The 19,124-nt window shown below is 31.7% G+C and overlaps 2 protein-coding genes and 2 non-coding genes across 7 annotated transcripts; 1 reads left to right on the plus strand and 3 right to left on the minus strand.

Moving 5' to 3' along the window:
* Positions 1-28: 28 nt before the first annotated feature.
* Cbs (Cystathionine beta-synthase) lies at positions 29-10,753 on the plus strand. 4 transcript variants are annotated; one of them, XR_011396694.1, is made up of 7 exons: positions 29-222; positions 8,551-8,676; positions 8,737-8,843; positions 8,907-9,945; positions 10,016-10,203; positions 10,271-10,462; positions 10,541-10,753. XR_011396694.1 is itself a non-coding variant. In XM_014232037.3 (6 exons), exons 2-6 carry the CDS (start codon positions 8,561-8,563, stop codon positions 10,366-10,368), a joined length of 1,548 nt encoding a protein of 515 aa, XP_014087512.2. In that variant the 5' UTR covers positions 29-222; positions 8,551-8,560; the 3' UTR covers positions 10,369-10,753. The 4 variants fall into 4 exon arrangements, 3 of the variants coding, with proteins under 3 accessions (XP_014087512.2, XP_014087513.2, XP_036232113.2); XM_014232037.3 differs by having other exon boundaries at positions 10,271-10,753; XM_014232038.3 differs by lacking the exon at positions 29-222 and adding an exon at positions 8,321-8,345 and having other exon boundaries at positions 10,271-10,753.
* Positions 10,754-12,702: 1,949 nt separating this feature from the next.
* On the minus strand, positions 12,703-16,838 carry Stt3A (catalytic subunit 3A of the oligosaccharyltransferase complex). The gene is made up of 8 exons (XM_036376218.2): positions 16,698-16,838; positions 16,371-16,629; positions 15,778-16,106; positions 15,289-15,678; positions 14,797-15,084; positions 14,468-14,572; positions 14,040-14,408; positions 12,703-13,854 (listed from the first exon to the last, which is right to left on the minus strand). The coding sequence occupies exons 2-8, from the start codon at positions 16,480-16,482 to the stop codon at positions 13,300-13,302; spliced, it is 2,148 nt and encodes a 715-aa protein (XP_036232111.1). The 5' UTR covers positions 16,483-16,629; positions 16,698-16,838; the 3' UTR covers positions 12,703-13,299.
* LOC118683490 (small nucleolar RNA Me28S-U3344) lies at positions 13,924-14,007 on the minus strand. The gene has a single exon (XR_004979339.1). It is a non-coding gene; the product is annotated as a small nucleolar RNA Me28S-U3344 (small nucleolar RNA).
* On the minus strand, positions 15,164-15,244 carry LOC118683491 (small nucleolar RNA Me28S-U3344). Its single transcript, XR_004979340.2, has one exon. It is a non-coding gene; the product is annotated as a small nucleolar RNA Me28S-U3344 (small nucleolar RNA).
* Positions 16,839-19,124: the final 2,286 nt, after the last annotated feature.

A 19,124-nucleotide genomic window follows, 5' to 3' on the forward strand; every position in this document is an offset into this window, starting at 1 on the left:
TTAACTCGCTCAGCAAGCCAACACGACAGACTTACGAGCACATAAGAGAAACAACATAAAGCGACTTGTACCTACCTATAAATTTCTGTAGAAGCCAAAACAGATTTTGTATACTTTGTTCGTCAGAACATTTGTCAGTCGCTATTAAAGACACCGCTGATTTGGACGTCAGTTTCCGAAGTGAATTTGTTTTTTTTTTCTCGGCAGTTCTTTTAGTAAAAGGTTAGTGTGAGAAAAAAATATTATCAATATCTGCTACAAAGTGTAAATATCTAATAAATGTGGTAATAAGTGGTTTTGTAAATAAAAATAACATTTAGTAAAGTTTTCTTGATTGTGAACTTAGTAAAATCTTTTTGATAGTGAACTTAAGCCTTTGTAAGTGATATGTGACCGCAAAATGTGCCTCAAACTGGGCGGCAATTATTTACAACCACACTTATGTCAATAATTTCCATTTCAAGTAGAAATTTAAGCAACTTTTGTTCAGAAAACTATTAAAAAATTATTTAGAAACGTGCGAATGTGAAGTAGAACATACAATGAGTCTATTAACCTTAATATCTAATTTAAATGCAAATTTCTTTGTTCTAATGGAAATTGAAATGTTAATGACTTTTTGTGAAAATTATCAGTTTTACTGCAAAATAGCTAATTTTGAGAACAATCTTCATTTATTTGCATATTTTTTCATTAAAAAGTTCCTTCGTCGACCTCGCTACTAATCCGGCCCCCCCTAATAGTTGTCTGTATACAAAACAACAACGTGGCCGGTTTATTGAACTATGTTTGAGTATACATCAATGCTATAGAAAATTAGCGTGTTTATGTACCTACATATGTTATAGATACTTTCAGTGCAGCTATATTAATATGTAAATAAATACATAAAATATATATATATATATATATGCTTTTTTTCGCAAAATGTTATATGTAATCAAACACGTGCCTTTCAGTTGTTAGTGAAATTCGCACATGTGCTTGAAGACAACTCATGAGTTCAACATAAAAATAATATATATAAATACATATAAAATATATAACAATGTATTTATATATTTTTTTCATTAATATATCAATGCTAAAAAGTCCTGCCGGAAAATCAACTTATCGAAAGCACAAGCGCTTTGGTTGTTTTTTAAATTACTTGCCGGGCCAGACATTGTATTCGAAAGTGTTAAATGTTCACAAAGTATTCATCTTTGATAATCATTAATTATCATTGATAAATACATTATTTAATTGGCTCACAATTTTTCTAACCAAAATTAAGTATGAGATAAAATTTGACTAAAAGAAGTTAAAACCTGGTGATAAGAAGTCACAGTATTCGATTAATGAGTACAGAAATCTTTTATATAAATATATTTTAGCAGAGTCTTCATTAGAAAAAAAGGATTTTTTTTTACATTAAGGCCATAATTCTTCCTATTTTTAGCTCTTCAATTAATTTCATCATTACATTCTTGACTGTTATTTTTCTGTAGTAAAATATCAGGCTAGTTAGGAAAAAAATTAGTTTAGAGTAAAATAGAACTAGTCAAAAATAAAACATCAGACCAATACCAATTTTTCGGAAATCGATATTTTTAATATTAACTAAGAAGATCTTGTACAACATCGAGAGTATTACTGCTCTTCAGAAAGTGAATTAGTCATATCTATTTTGAACAAGTATAGCACTGATATATGTTATATTGGATCATTTACTAAGTAGTTTTATTTGATGACAACAGCTGATCTTATAGAAATTTTTCGCGTCCAACTTCACACTTTACAACAAATGCTTTACCGTTATATAATTGAACAGCTGACATAGTAAGGCTTGTTTGTAAAAAACTGTTTTACATTTTTTGGATTAGTTTTTGTTTGGTGCCCTATCTAAGATGGAAGAGCTAAAATCTGCATTTTCAGCACAGGCCTAATAAACGTATAAATTTCACAACTATTAACAAGTCATGTTTGGTTGCACTGCAGAGCTCTGAGGGTATTAGTCTAATACAAAAATTTCAGTATGCTATCTTTTTACCATCGCGCAGTGTCAATCACTGGGTTTGGCCATACGTCAGCATTAAGCATGTTTTGATGTTGTCTTTAAAAGTTATCAACCTTATCAAACCTACGCTTGAATTCGATTTTGAAACTATGTATAAAATTTTGACAGAAAAATATGAAAACATATGTCAGAGAACAAGAGTAAATAAAAGTTATAACTGTGTTAATTATATTCTACCTCCATATTTATTTAGCTACGAAAACATTTTTAGAAACGTCATTTTAGCTTTTGCATTTAGTCAGCTCTTGTATATAGAAAAGCTAAGAATTAGGGATACAAGATTAAATGTATTACATAGATAAAAACAATATATGGTGTTGAGTTATATGAGTTTGAGTATTCCCGAACGAAAAGCTAAATATTATGAAATTCTCTCTCTTTAATTAAAATTACGTTTATATGGTTCTCCTCAGAGATCTTAGAATTCAAAAGCAGCATGGAAATATAAACCCAAAATTTATTCAGTCATAGTTAATAAAATAATATGTAAAAACTTAATTTTCATAAACAAAAGGCATGTTGTGTTCTGAAAACTATCTGTAACTAATATCTAATATATAACTGTATCTAATATCATTTATCCGGAATTTAATAACATAATAGGTTCTTAATTGAGTAATTTACTTTGAATTTCAGCAATTTATACCTAATTGTTTTCAATTTAGCAGACAATACATCGATCGACTAACTGCAAAATTAGTATTGAATGGACAATAAATTAGTTCAAAAGTTTTTACACAGTTTGCAATCAAATGGAAATGTTCGCTATAATTCGCAATAAATTTGCTTTATATTGCTTGTAATGTACATAGTAGTGTTATCGATTTTGAGTATATTACTAATAGCGGTTCCAGAAATAAAAGATATGGAAATTGTATTTTATGTGGGCGGTAGTACACCTTTATTTTCTATAGCTGTAATTTTTTCTATTCATTAATCTAAGTATGTATACAGCTTTATCTAGTGCGATACTCAGTTAGTTCCAAGTTTCGTATAATAACAATATTGGTTTAAAAGATATATTCGTTTTCATTTCTTGGTTTCTAGTAGATCAGGTGCTATACACTCTAACCTCAAAATATATGCATTAGATGAAGTATTTTGGTTACAAAAATGGTTGACAAATTTTAGTGAAGTATATTTATGATGAATAAAGTAGATGAATGAAGTATAATTTATGATAAATCTGAATGTATGAAGATGACGAAAATATCACTGAACTCTCCTCCAACTATCCACATTGTTTAATAAGAAGGAATCTTCTATATACAATTTATCATCCCATCCCATCTATGCTATAGTATATTAATATTAAATATATTTGTTCAGTTCAGAATTGGAAATCAATTATCATTACTCATATAATTTACATAGTTAACGTCTAGTAAGACATTAACGTACTTTTACACAAATATCTCTCTTTCGTAGTTTGTTGCTAACAAATTAAGGCTAGAAAAAATGGTTAAATGTCTATACAAAGTTAGCAATAAATACAATTTATCCATTAGGGATAAATATAACTAATGTAAAACCAAAAATTTGTAGATACATATGTATAAGTATAGAAAATCTCACAGTATTCACAATCTATGTTAATTACGAGCTTGAAATTTCCAATAGGGTATTTAGAAACTATAAGCATATTATATTTGAAACGTGTATGGTTTCATTAATTACGTGACAATTTGTATTATGTAGTTCGAGACATACAAACACACATAAAAATAAGCATTAGAAATAAACTAATTACTCAAGTAAAGTTATCGTTTAATTAGTTTCGTTATATTTAGTTAATATTTGTATGTGTGTGGTTTCCATAGAAACTCTTGATAAGAATTATTAAAGCTCAACTTGGAGCGTCAAAGTTGTTAAACATTTTGAATGAATGGGTAAAAGGGTTGTTCGATTAACTAGTACACATTGTAGGCCGTGTCTTAATAGACTCAATTAAGGAATAATTTACTTTTACGATAATATTCGAAAAATTATTAATTATTTCGAAAATTATTAGTTGTTAATTAAACTAAGTTTATTAAGAGGTCATCTCACATAAACTTTAGACTATATCAATTATCAATTGTAACGATTTAGTTGTCCACATAGAGTTAATTAAACTTACACAATTATTTTAATTTTGTTTATGAAAATTAATAGAAGAATTTAACATCAAAACTAGTTTGAGCTGAAAAAAAATTTTTTTTTTTCAATTTATATATTATATATGTATATATCTTTGCAATTTTGAAGCTATAAATGCCGCTGTACTTTCTAAGAATAGATCGCTAGAAAGTCCTTGTGGTAGTTTTCTTCTAAGTTTTGTAGTTGTCTTGCCTCACATGTCCTTCTATATCTCTAACTCACAAAGATGTGTAAAAATTTGGACTTAAAATTATTGCTAATCAAATACTAATAGACCATTAATTAACGACAAGCTTTTTAGTAATCAATTTAATCCTAATTATCGCCAAATTTGGTAGGAATCAATGTATTAATTGACACCTTTTGAAACTGAGGTGTGAGTTCCACTTTCTAACCGGCGCACTGAAACGAAATTAAACTCACGTGATTCTATAACACATTTTGAAGATGTTAAAACTGTTTAAACACACTTAAACAAAACCTACTTTGATTTAGCTTATTTGTATAAATTACATAATATTTGTATTTTATAAGGTAATTGCGCTTGTACGTTTAACAGATAATAAAAATATGTTTTATAAAAAACTGGAATAAACCATGGGGGCCAATCCAGATAAGTAAGGTTGTATTACCTATACAATTATATGGGACTAATTATTATTCTCAGAATTTTTGTCATCATATACCAAGATGAATATGATACGAGTTAAAAATATTACGTAAATATATTTTTTTATTGATTATTTATGATGATATGATTTGTATAAACTATAGAACAATTATATATTTTCGCTATCAATTTCCCTTGCTCAAAACGCTCGACAAAAACAAAAATATGAATAATAAATGCTTTAACGGATGCTCGGAAGTTTGGGTATCAATTAATGAAAATATTTTTGTCATAAATTTATCAGTAGTTCGAGTACGTTAGTTCCTTCATTTGTCTTATCAATGAAATAAAGCCGAAATTTTAGTAGACGTCATGTAAAAAATTTGGATTTCAAGGTCGAATTGAAAAATTATTCATTCTTTCATATGTGATAATCCTTTCACAAGTCAAAATAAAATAACGAGCACATGCTGCTGTGGTTAAGTTATATATTAGATTATAATATTATAAACTATTCAATATAGTAAATGGTACAGTAAATGATATTCCTGTAATCTCTTTAATTATGATAATCGAGTTGAATGCAAATTACTATAAGGAATAATAGGTGAACCAATTTTCAACCGAAAATTATGTGCTGCCATTACGGGTATATCTAGAGAATTTAGAAACACAATTTGACATTTTTAATTTCATTTCCGACAACAAAATTAGCGATTGATTTAAAATATATCAGATTAGCTAGCAACAACTGTTGCATCTAGAAGTAATTTTCGTCAACATCTACATTTGTGGCCGCTATTGTAGCCCGATTACTGAGCCTTTTATCATCCAAGTAATTTATTTTTATTTCCAGGATAATACTCTTAATTAAGTGATTTTTGTTGTGAATAGCAGTGCAAAAATTGTCTGGCAATTTAATGCATTGAGTATATGGTGCAGTTCTATTATACCGTTTCCAATTTCTAGCTATTGTTCGGATTGCTATTGTTCGCAATTGCATACGCATATTTATGTTTAATCAAATCGTCTCAACACTTTACCATAAGAACGATTATTTAAACTTTTGTTTATCTTCAATTAAAAAAAGCGAAGCATGACCGATCTGTTGGAAATCACTAAACAGTACTAATTTCATCGTTGCGTTTAAATCTTGTATTGTCCTGTGCTTCAAGAATATTTGTGAGCCATATGCATTCATTTCAAATTATGATCGAACTTTTTCTCAACACTGGAGTTATTCGGGTAATTTTTATGTTGTACGAGTTTGAGATATACACATTAAAAACTACTAGCCTAATACTATTATCTAACAGAAATTATTTTCTAAAATATGATAATAAATTTACTAAACCAACTTTAAGAGTGACTATTATATTAGTAAAAAGTTAACTTTCTCTAAAAGCTATTTTGTATATTTTTGTATTCACAATGCATAAAAATCCTGATATAATCAATTTGGATAGTGATAATGAAGATTTGGATGACCGTGCTCAATATGTTACATACTCGTACATATAAATTCTTAAATATTGTAAAACATACTTCTGTTCTATCATCAATAGCTTCTGCAGCGCTTGCGACAAAAGACGTTTTAGGGCATTTTTTTTTTACACCCAGGGTTACGTTACTTAAGTTTTAGTAAGTATCCTTAATATTTTCTAGCAATAAATATCGCATAGGTTACACAGGGTGAATGTATCTTTCCAATGGTGTAGGGGTTTTTGAAATCGGCATAGTAGTTTTTGAGTTTATTCATTACAAACATAATCACACTAATCTTTCCTCATTAACATATAAAAGCAGTGCACATATAGTTATGTACGAGCACATGCAATCTAATTAACTTTCTGTGATTGATTGCAATAAAATCGAAAGCAAACAACAATGTAGGTGACATAGATAGATATAAAATGAATGTGACACTATTGTCTTTTCCGTATCACCAGAAGTCCGGTTGTTATGTTCTAATTGCGTACCCATGGCAAAAAAGTTATCAAAAACTAATTTAAGACCAGTTCCAACATAAAGACTGGTCAGTTTTAGAACCAAGTTTTGCCCATGGTTTGGTTTTCTTGGCGCATTAGACTCTTTATCAATATAAAGGCATCGAGTCGAGTTACTTCTTCGACAATTTGTTCCATTTCGTCATGTCGCTTATAACATTGGCTGCATCGATTTGCAAAACTCTCTCATAACCATGAATATCGTCTTCGTCATCTGTTTGATTATATTCGTTCTTGCTTTTAACGATATTGAAATGACGACATGAAATTTCTGAACTTGTGTTCCAGTATCAATCACTCAAAAGCACTTCAAAAAAAAAATAAACAAAAATCATAAAAATTAAAGATGTTTTCAGACTACAACCATGATTCATGTAGTACATGATCTACAGCAGGCTTGCTAAAACCGAATTTTAATTTGAAAAGCAGTGGTTGTAGTAGGTTTTTAGCTCGGAATTTTAAATACATTAAAAATCTAAAAAAGTATGACGTTGAAATGACGACAAAAAGCATTTTCGAGCACAAATTTTATGATTTTGTATGCATTTTACATCAAAAATGTTCCTAGTGCCTTTGATACAAGAATTCTGTTCTAAGGTAACCCCTATAAAACATAATAAATATCCACTTTCTAAAAATTCAGTGTGCCTGAATGCAACACATCACAAAAATATTATTTAAGGATATCTTGAAATTTCTAAACGCTGCTGATGATAAGTTATTTTTTTTGATTAAAGTCGGTTATACTTGTAGGTACAGCTGTACCTAGGTTTCCGCACAAGGTTTAAATGTGTGTTATAAGTATGTATTATGTTATCAGTTATATGTATTGATACACGTTTGTTGATCAAGAGTTCAAACGAATGTCTTAATGACATTTTTTATACACATCTATTTAAAAAAAATATATATATATATTTATATGTATATATAATTTAATTTGGGGTTCAAAGCGTGTGCACCCCGGAAGATCATACGCAGCTACCGTATATCGCCCAAATATTAAATAAATGACGTATTTTTAATAAAACATTAATTATAGAGAAAGAAAAATAATAGAGAATGAAAAGAAATCTGAAATAACATAATGTAAGGTAGCTCTAAAATTTTCATAATTGAAAAATTAACAAATTTCTGCTCTCTTAATTTTGGTTATACCGCTTTTTCCATACTTCGATGTCGTGTAAATTAATTTGGTCTGTCATCCCAGTACTCAAAAATGTTTTTATTGTGTAATCCTAAACTTATTTTTATCGTTAAATATGTTCTCTCAGCTTTATTTATCAGACTAAGTTTGCAGAAAATTTACTTATTTGAGCTGAAAACTCGAAAGAGAGCTTTATAGGTTTTGTGAGAAGTTTAGTTATTATAGACAAGTAGCATGAGGGGATCAAAGGAGTAAGGTAAAGAAACAAATATGTTAACCTAATTGGTATTGTTTGTTCTGTTTTTGTTTCGTGCTTCTCTGTTCTGTTTTATTTTGTCTTCTTACCTTCACATTGGTCTTTTATATTTCGGCTTTAAAGATAAGGTTAGCTTAGATTAGTTTTTAGAAGTGCTTAGTGGAATTTCAAGTTTAGCTGTAGCTTAGGTTTAAAGTATGAAGATTAAGTTTAGTCGGATAAAAGGCCTGCTAAGAGACCTGTAGTCTTATTTCAACTATTGCTTAGTCTCTTCGCAGTCAAAAGTATCGTTTCTAACAACTAAAATTCGCATCTACTTTTGTCTGCTTTCAGTTAATTTAAAATGCCTGCCAACAAACCCTATGAGCGCCCAAAGGACTTCATCGATCCTGGACTGCCTTCAAAATGCACATGGCATTTAGGCACGAAGGAGAAGACACCACATACTAAACGCCCAATGTAAGTCAGGTTTAACACAATATGCGATTTTTCCTTATTTATATTTATAAAAATACATAGCGCTCATCCTCAAAAGCTTACACCCGATATATTAGAGGTTATTGGCTGCACACCATTAGTTAAGTTGAATCATATACCACAAGCTGAGGGTATCAAGTGTGAGATGTGTAAGTTACGCAATTCATTTAGCACATATAACTCAATATTTTGATACAATATCTAATTCTCAGATGCAAAATGTGAATTTCTCAATCCCGGCGGTTCCGTGAAGGACCGCATTGGTTATCGTATGGTGCAAGATGCCGAGGAGAAGGGCCTGCTGAAACCTGGTTGCACGATAATCGAACCCACTTCAGGTAACACCGGTATCGGTATTGCCATGGCGTCCGCTGTTAAAGGCTATAAGTGCATTATCGTAATGCCCGAAAAGATGTCCAATGAAAAAGTATCGGCGTTACGTGCCTTGGGTGCCAAAATTATACGCACACCCACCGAAGTGGCCTACGACAGCCCGGAAGGTTTGATTTGTGTAGCACAGCGTTTGCAAAAGGAAATACCAAACGCCATAGTCTTGGATCAGTATCGCAATTCGGGCAATCCACTTGCGCATTACGATGGCACTGCTGCCGAAATCTTATGGCAGACAGATAACAAGGTTGATATGGTGGTCGTTTGTGCTGGCACTTGCGGCACAGTCTCTGGCATTGGCCGCAAAATCAAGGATGAATTACCAAGCTGTAAAGTAATTGCTGTTGATCCATACGGTTCGGCACTGGCACGCCCCGAAACGCTGAATAAGTCAGACATCCAGTTTTATGAGGTAGAGGGTATTGGTTATGATTTTACGCCTACCGTAAATGATTACAACGTAATAGACTCGTGGATTAAAGTCGACGACAAACAAAGCTTCCCCATAGCGAAGCGTTTGAATGCCGAAGAAGCATTGCTAAGCGGTGGCTCAAGTGGCGCTGCAATGTGTGCAGCACTGCAAGTGGCTAAAGATCTGAAGGAGGGTCAACGTTGCGTGGTCATACTGCCTGATGGTATAAGAAATTATATGACGAAATTCGTTTCGGATAACTGGATGGAAGCACGTGACTTCAAGCCAGTAGTAAACGAACACAATCACTGGTGGTGGGATACACCGGTAAGTGCGTTGAACTTAAAAGCGCCGGTGGTGCTGAAATCAGTTGTGAGCTTTGCGAAAGCTATTGAGACACTCAAGGAGCACAGTGTGACACAAGTGGCGCTCATAGACGCCGATGATGGGTGAGTGTGTGTCACAGTCTAAAACTTGTACAAATCTTTTATAATTTTTATTGTCATCTGCCTCGTTTAGCACACTTTTGGGCGTTGTACTGCAAGAAACACTTATCAATCAAATCGTGAGCATGAATCGTAAGACAGAAGAACCTGTCGTCAAGGCAGTCAACAAGCGTATTATACGTTTGCCTTCCAATGCTATTTTGGGTAAATTAGCGCGCATTTTAGAATTGGATCCTTGTGTGGTAATCGTAGATATTGAAGGTGAGTTGAGCAAGCATTTATACTAATTTACTTTTCAATAACAAAATTAAAAAAATTGTTTGTGCAGACGAAAAAGAAGTCATTAAAGGAATTGCCACCAAACTGGATGTGCTCGGCTTCGTCGCACATGGTGCCCCACAGACTAATGGCACCAATGGTCAATAGTATCTTATGACATACAGCAATGCTTTTAATGAAACTATTTATCTATTCCGTGAGCTGTTTGTTGTTCGTGGATTGAGGCTGACTTTATAAGATCGTAAGTCATGTTCCTGCTAAGTGACTTACTTACGTTTTGTTGTAAAATTTTGCGGACAATACAATTGCTTTTCAAAAGTTTACATTTACAGATCCATGACCAAGAGACTACGCAAGCATCACTTGCAATGAATTAATAATCTCTAAAAACTTAACGGTTTAATTTGTAAGTTCTTTAGATTTAAGATGACACAATATTAAAGTAACGGATTAAAATTCAGTACTTCATATACAATTTGAAAAGTTTTTAATAAAATAAAAATGAATAAACAAAATTATTTTATTACCCTCACTTGCTGTCTGAATTATTAAAACAAGAAAAAACACTAACTTCGACTGCACCGAAGCTATAACACCTTTTCTCCCCAGTGCATTTCTTATAGCATAAAAGGGTTTAATAAATATGTTTATCTTGATTTTGATCGGTCAAATTGTATGTCAGCAATACGTTATAGTTGTCCGATCTGAACCATTCGTTCAGAGATTGTAGCGCTGCCTTGGACAATAATCCATACTAAATTTCGTTAAGATACCTTGTCAAATAAAAATGTTTTTACATGCTTTGTAGGTCTTCCCAGTTTATATAAATTTTGAAAATAACAGAAAATTAAGATTAAAAATAAAAATATGGGGGTTTCAAAAAATTGAAACGACTGCAAACGATTCTTGAATCACTGACAGTGTAATTGTATTATAGCCCAATTATGAAATTAAACCTGACCTGGTATTTCTTGGAATTTACTTTACCTCTAAACCTCTTAAAACTAATATGTCAATAATATAGTTATATGTTATTACTTATAAATAAAAAATTACTAGCCTGGATTTTCTAAACCTTCATATTGTTCGTGAGTGGTAGCAGCATAACACATTTCTTTATGATTGACCTTGGTAAAAAATTAAATTTAGATTAATTGCCTTCAATTATTTTCACTTGCAAATTTAGTATATAGTACAGCATATATCAAAGCCCACATTACTTTATTCCAAAGAATGGAATTTCAACAAAACCTTTCCCTTTTATAAATATTTAATAGCTTATTTGAATAATTTTTCACCTTATTTTAATGATTATAATTTCTACTATGTATATGCTAACAGATTATTATATTTATTAATATTTACTTATTATCACTAATTTTTCATTGCATATTTAGCATAGGCCGGGCTGAAATTATTCACTTCACTTAAATAAAACAAATATAATTTATAAATAAAAAACACTTCACCTTTGGTAATTTTTAATTATATTCACTTAAATTGTATATTTTACTTACTTACTCAGCACTTAAATTCTAAAGTCGCCTTTGATTTTACATTAATTTCAATACAAAGGTCTTGTACTATGCATTTACAAATGAAAAGCTTCACCTTTGCTAAAATTAAAATAATTTATTCGATTCAATGCGCTTCCCAAGGGAAGCTCTTACTTGTATTCACATATTTTTTCACTTACAACTCTTATTTTTCACTTTATTTCTATAGAATGCAACTTCTACTTTGCATTTATAAACAAAACTCTTCATATTTTGTAATTTTAATAACTAATTATTTGATTTTCTTACTAATATTCTTTCATGCACTTCACCTTCCAGCAGAGCTGCGTTGCAAAATATTTTAACAGCAAGTCCCTGTTTAATTTTACACTTTATTTCTATAAAATACAACTTCTAATTTGCATTTATAAATAAATACGTTCACTTACATATTCCAAATCATTTTACACATTTAATAATTTCTTATTTGATTCACTGCACTTTCCAACGATTTCATATTTTGCACTTAAATAAGTTAGCCCGTGATACTGTTTCACTTTATCACTTCAGAATACGTCGTGTACTCTTTACTTTTAACCAAAAAACTTCAATATTAGCCTTATTTCAGAAAAACTTAAGAATTTCAAAATTCACTGCAATACGGTAGCTGATATTTTATACTTTTGCACGAAAACAAGGAAGTTGACGTTTGACATTTGAATAGCGGCGGATGCTTGAAAATTCACAGCTATGCATATAAAAGTACCAAAAACAAAAGCGTTGCAATTTTAAATATGCAAAAAGGTAGGACATTTTAGAATATACACGTTAAAAGAATGCAAATATTTTTCAGCTGAATGTATCTTTACGTATTTATAACTGCTGATATACATATACATATGTATATTTGTGACAACTCAGCCATAAGCCTGGAAAGTGCTTATTTACATACCAAACAACTGCCAGCAAAAATAAAAACAAGTGATTTGTTAAATTTGTCTTAAAAAATTCAATTTTTATTTCAGCCATCATTTTAAACATTTTGCCATTTTAGAGTATTTTTTAGTGCAATTTGTCTTTACGAGTCTTTTTTTATATTTGCGTGTTTTTTAAATGCTTGAGGATATACAAGAATTTTTCTTAAACTTAAATATACGAGTATATAGAGAGCCGGGTGACATTGTACCTATTGCAATTTATTATATAATTTATGAAATCCAACATATATTTCAACTAAAGGCAAAATTTGCAATCAGAATCACTACTTAATAATTTTTAGTTTACATGTTATTTAAATTATTTGAAAATGTTTGCTCCGCTGCGATTGAGCGTGTAACTTTTAACTTAACAATCTCAATTTTCTAACGAAAACAATACATTATTGTATAGGCAACCAAAATGGAAAAGAATAAACTATTTTTACAAATTAAGAAAAGCACCGCTTTTAGTAACTTCAATTTCAAAACAGTTATACATTCGCAAAACTTAAGATTCTTTATTTTTAGTATCTCAATACTTTCAAGTGTACTGCACTGGTAGTTTACTGCTGCTTGTCGGCAACTTGCATAAATAGATACTGCTTTTATACGCCGCGATTACGTAAATCCTTCACTTTGTATATTCGCACCAACCAATGCTCGGTTGTGTAAGCTTCTTCTAATACATCCAGTTCAAAGTCTTTATTACCAATTTCGGCAGAACGTACGCGATCATAACCTGGTGGCTTGCCGCCTTCTGTGTACACTTGACCAAAGCGATAGTAGCACATTTTGTACATGAGGCAATTGAGCAGCGTCGGTGAGCCTTCTTTATCCACACGAAATTCGCCATTCGGTGCGTAATAGTCGCGCTCTTTTATATGGGCACCACGATCTGTGCTACCACCAATACGTACCATCCACAAGAACTTATTTATATCGTCGGAAGAGTAACCGGTTAAACCACCAAATATTACAAGCACATAATCAACATCCAGTTCGCGCATAATTTCATAAGCTTTCTCCTCGGACGAAGCCATCGCTTGGCCAACACGTGATATATGAGTGTTATTCCAGGTGTTATTGTCCACTAATATTGTACGATTAGCCATAGCAGTTATCTGATAGCCATAATCCCACCAAGACATGATACGCGCATCCTAAAATAGGCGAAGAGAAAACAAAGTTTATTGGCATAATATTGGAAAATATTTGTAAAACTATAATAAAATTTGCTGTCAGCTGGTTTTATAGTACTCATGTGTGTTTCATACTCTTCCTATCAAGAATTTGAAGTATTCATCATGCAAAATTTATTGTCCAACTAAAAACATATTGCACTCACCTCTGGTGTATTCATTTGCAGCCAATAGTAAGCCTCTCGAAAATCATCGAATATGATGCGACCGCCATCATGTGAGCGCGCACTAAGCACAATACTTGGCGAAGAGTATGCCTCCGATGTCACCCAGGTGCAATGGAAAGTGTAAACAATGAGCATGAACGTAATAATGCCCACAAAACCAATAGCAACTTCGCTTTTCACACCGCTACTTTGCTGTTCAAGTTTCTTATACTGACGTTTACTTTCTACGGGTTTCGATGGTCCGGCATCTATGCATTTTATGTACTTGGAGAGCAGATGCGAGGTGGCAATACCGGATAATACACACATAACCGGCGCTAGCACGAGCATTAAACGCACCATAACACCCTGTGGAGGTGGATAAATATTTAATAAAAATTTTGTTAAAAAAATTAAATAATATTTACCGCAAAATAAATACTGGTTACACCATAAAGGATGATGAAGATATTCGAGTCGGTTAATTTCGAGAAGCAGAAGTACAAGCCAGCTGGGAAGAGGAACACCAATATCTGCAATAAAAAGAACATATATTTATATGTTTAACAGTAGTTTCACTTTCCAGTTGTCACTGGAAGTCAGCGATCAAAGTGTGAAGTAATCAATTTGTGATAAATAGCGGCAAATGAATGAAAACTCAACGCCGCATATTTACGGACATTAAAGCGCACTCATACAACAAATTGTCATCAGTTAAAATTTAAGCGTATTAAACACTAAAACAACGTTTAAATACCTGCAAGTCGAAGTAGAAGGACGACCAAGACGTGGGCTGATGCTCCGAAACAGATGCGATAATGGGAATGTGATTTTTCGCGTATGAAGGATCAAGCAAGGAATAAAAACGGCCCGTCCATGGCGACACTTTGCCAGTAATAGTCAGCACAGTACCAATCACAAGCACTGTAGTCAGAATACCAGACACTAAAGCTTTGAAAAGAATTTCGAAATTTTCTTTGGACAGACGAGCGCGCAGATAATCCACAAACGCATGTATTTGACATAGACCGAAGGTGCCAAGCGCCTGCAAAAGAAAAACAATTTACAAATTACTATAAATCATTTAAAATATTATATAAAAAAAAATGTATTTAAAATATATTAATTTGTCAGTTTTGTATTTAGTACTCATGTGTGTTTCATACTCTTCCTATCAAGAAATTACAGTAATCATCATTGATATATGTATTAAAAATAAAAAATAATGTAAAAAAAATTTTTAACTTACCAACATGTGTTCCGAACTTTGTATTGGTTGAAAACCGACAAATGAAATCTGCATCGAGAGAATGGTGCCAATACAATACAATGTGCTATAGGCCACATATATACGATGCGAGAAACGGCCTGTAATCATTAATGCCAAAACATGCAGTGGTATTAAATTGATTAGGAACACATAACCGCCCCATGAGGAAACCATGTAAAAGTAGGCCAGTGCAGACATGGTCGACCAGAAAATGGCGCCACTTTTTACTGCCTTAATCCACAAATAGTATGTGAGCAGCATACAAAAGATAGCAATACCCTCATTGTCATAGGAGCCTGCAACCGAACGCGAAATGTAGCCTGGCACAATTGAAATAAGAGCAGCTGCTACCAAACCGGCGCCAGTACTCTGCAATAAGTGAAGTAAAAAATTTGTAGATTATTTTTCAATACTTATAACCACGTGTTCACATAACCTATAACTACATTTTGATCACCAGGTACTTACGTGAATCTCCTTTGTCAGCGCATATGTAACCAATGTGGTTAGTGACGAGAAGAATGGAGCCAGAAACACACATACATTCCTAATCTCAATGGTAATATTCAGCAACCACATAAGTCTGTAGAGAGCAGCGGCAGTCACCATCAACCCAGGATAGATGGTACCGCCAATAATACGTCCAAGCGGATACCATGCTCGATCATCAAACCAATTATGGAACTTGTAGAATCCTTGCTCTGCCAGGAATCGCGTGGTGCGGTAATTGAAGTATGGATCAAATTCATGGATAACACTTTCAAAACGCAGCACCGAAAATAAACGTGTGGCAAACGCTGAAAAGAACAAATTCAAATGAACGACAAGCTGGGCAAAATTTAAACGAGTGGTCTAATGAGTGAAAAATATGTTGAGTGAAAATTGCATTTGACAGCTAAAGTGAGTTGAGCGTGATTTTTCTTAAGTACTGAATTCATTTGTTTGGTTAAGAATCCGCCATATATGAATTGTTTTGTTTAAATTGTAAGCAAAAAAAGCAAAAGCACATATTAAATAAAAGGGAAAATCATATTAATTTTAAGCATTTTATAGGTACTTACAAAGCACAGCCGCTATAATTAATATAGCTAATTTAATGAGATGTTCTTGCTTCTCCCATGTCAACGATATCCTCGACCGGCTAACAGTTGCGGAAGCTGTGTCCAAGGTCATGCTGTCGGCACAATTCGGCAGCACAAATATAGACTATTTTCGACAATTTCAAGCCAGCAATAAACTCCGTAATAAAAACTTGCCACAGAAAAGCCGGTTGTTAGCAGCGTCTGTAGTGCAAAGCAATTTGTTTGCACAAGTTTAGCTCTAAAACACGAAACGGTTTTACACTTTATATATTATTGTATGAAATAACGCCATAGGTATACACTTACAATTATTTTATTTCAATATTATTGTTTGGAATAGCAAAAATTTTCATTTAAACAACTTAATATACGTGGTCGTGGCAAAACGCCCAAGAAATTTACAATATGACAAGCCGACAAAATGTCAAATACAATTGAGGCATTGCCAGCAGGAATTTTTGAAGAAACAATAGTTTTTACATTAATATATTATGATTTGAGAAATTATTGTAACTTAATATTATATTTTAAATGCTAATAATATAATATATTCAGTACAGTATGCAGCTATTTTTATTAGGCTGATATGTGCTAGTAGAATAGAGAGAGAATATAATTATGAAGTTATACAAAGTTGAATCAGAGAACGTATATGACATGAATATACATATATACCAGAGAACAATTGAAAACGGTAAACTATCAAAACACGCAAAACTAAGGGAGGAAATTTTTTCGGTGACATCTACCGTGAAAGCAATAAAATTGCAGATTTTGGCATATTCCCCGTTTGAATAAACACATTAACAGAAGGTATAACTTTTTAATTGTCATCTTACTAAATTTCTCTAATGATAGCGGTTATAAATATCTCAGGCAATATTTATTTAACAAATTATTAAATTATTTTGTCTTCATATTTCTAAATTTTTGTAAAATTTCCCTTTCAAAAATGTAACCCTGTGCACAAGCAAATTCCGCCGCTATTTGTCTTTTTTGCACCGGTTTCCTTTCCGTCGCGATTGAAAGTTTTGCGCTAAGTCGTTTTGTTTATTAAAAGTGCTAATTTCAAAATAAATATGAGTGAAAGTGAAGTTTTTTGTTGAAAAATCAAAAGTTGAGCTTGTGCTCTATCGAAAATAAGTGAAAATCATTGCGGGCTATGTTTTTCGTGTATTCATTTAGCAAACGAAAAAGTGTGCAGTTTATGTACGTAAGTGTATGTGTGTAGCGTGGTGCCTGGGGCATGCAAATAAGCGGAAGTGGTTTAAGGTAACTTTATTGTTGTAGAATTGTTATCGTTTATTATGAACTTAATGCTTTAGATAAGAATTATTTAGGTATTGCTTAGTCAAATATATAAAGTTTGATGGTGCATATACACCTAATTCTGTTTTTACACGATAAATTAGTTCCAGAAAAAACCGTGTAAAAAGACCTTGATTATTCACCTAAAAGTATTGCTCTGACCAGTAAACTTTCTTGTATCCACAAAAAAAGGATTCCTCTACGTATGTGATATAAACATATTTCGCAAAAATTAAATCTGACAAATAAATTTTAAGACCAAACATTTTTTAAACGTGCTAAATGGAATAAAATCGTGTGAAAAACAAAAAAAAAATTATTTTCAAACCGTTTATGTGCAGAAATGTACACACAAACATATGTAGGCACATGCAAATTTGGTTTTATTTTTATGCGAAGTGGCCGCCCGTTGCTGAAATTTAAGGGAATTGCGAAGTCTTTACGGCCAGTTATATTCCTGATTGGACTGGAAAGTTAACAGGGAGTTTCAAAAGCTTTTTATATTGACTTGATATGTACATATGTATGCACATGCTGACGCAAAACTATAACTTAAATTAGTTTGAATGTAAAAAAATTAAAATTTAGAAATAAGTTAAAATTAACGTTGTACAATCTTTTCAACGTTAATTAAATTTTTTGGTATTTGGTTGAAAATTTTAAAATATATTGAAATATTAGATAAGCTTAGCTATGATGTTACTACCTGTTTGAAATTTTATATAATAATATAGATATATAAAAGAAAATAAATTTTAAATATTTCAATTAAATTAAATTATTAAAATAAAAGAAATATTGTAAACTTTACTGGTTTGATTAGAATGTTCTATAGGATATATTTTTGAGAGGGTTACTTGCTGATAAAGTTTCAATTCGAAAAAAAATATTTATCAACGAATTAATGCAATACGTGTATTAACATTAAGGGAAGCCTTCAATAGCAAATATTTTATTATTGGTTGCCACCTGTTTGAACTTAACCAAATTAAATTGTTAATATAATATAATAATTACAATACATATACGTGGGTAGGTATCAAACTGAGCTATTTTGGAGTAGGCTTGCCACCTGCTTCAAGGTTGTAATATAAAATCGATCAAGTATTCAGCGATTTCCTAAAATATTAATATTAAACTAAATAAGCTTCAAAAAGCTTGCAACTGAAAATATTTCTGAGCAGGGTTGCCAACTGTTTATTTATTTTTTACTAAATTAAATTGTTAAATTAAAAGAAAGATTAACCTTTGCTTATCACACTGAACCGGTTTTATTGAAATGTTTTATAGGAGGCGTTTTTCAAAAGGTTTATCATCTAATTAGGAATTTCAACTCTATAAAATAATTATTATACTAATTATGAAAAGATTAGTATTAAACTTAAAGATTTGAAACAACTTTCAAATATTTGAAAATATTACATA

Source organism: Bactrocera oleae, chromosome 5 (assembly GCF_042242935.1).
Source record: "Bactrocera oleae isolate idBacOlea1 chromosome 5, idBacOlea1, whole genome shotgun sequence".
In the NCBI taxonomy this organism is placed as follows: domain Eukaryota; kingdom Metazoa; phylum Arthropoda; class Insecta; order Diptera; family Tephritidae; genus Bactrocera; species Bactrocera oleae.

Bases quoted from the DNA above. Each gene is read 5' to 3' on its own strand.
- Stt3A (XM_036376218.2), bottom strand. From the start codon at position 16,482: ATGACCTTGGACACAGCTTCCGCAACTGTTAGCCGGTCGAGGATATCG. The intron at 16,107-16,370 runs GTAAGTACCTAT...TGTTCTTTTCAG, and splicing joins AATTATAGCGGCTGTGCTTT to CGTTTGCCACACGTTTATTT. The intron at 13,855-14,039 runs GTGAGTGCAATA...CGCCTATTTTAG, and splicing joins TGCAAATGAATACACCAGAG to GATGCGCGTATCATGTCTTG.
- Cbs (XM_014232037.3), top strand. From the start codon at position 8,561: ATGCCTGCCAACAAACCCTATGAGCGCCCAAAGGACTTCATCGATCCT. The intron at 8,677-8,736 runs GTAAGTCAGGTT...AAAAATACATAG, and splicing joins CCACATACTAAACGCCCAAT to CGCTCATCCTCAAAAGCTTA. The intron at 10,204-10,270 runs GTGAGTTGAGCA...TTGTTTGTGCAG, and splicing joins GGTAATCGTAGATATTGAAG to ACGAAAAAGAAGTCATTAAA.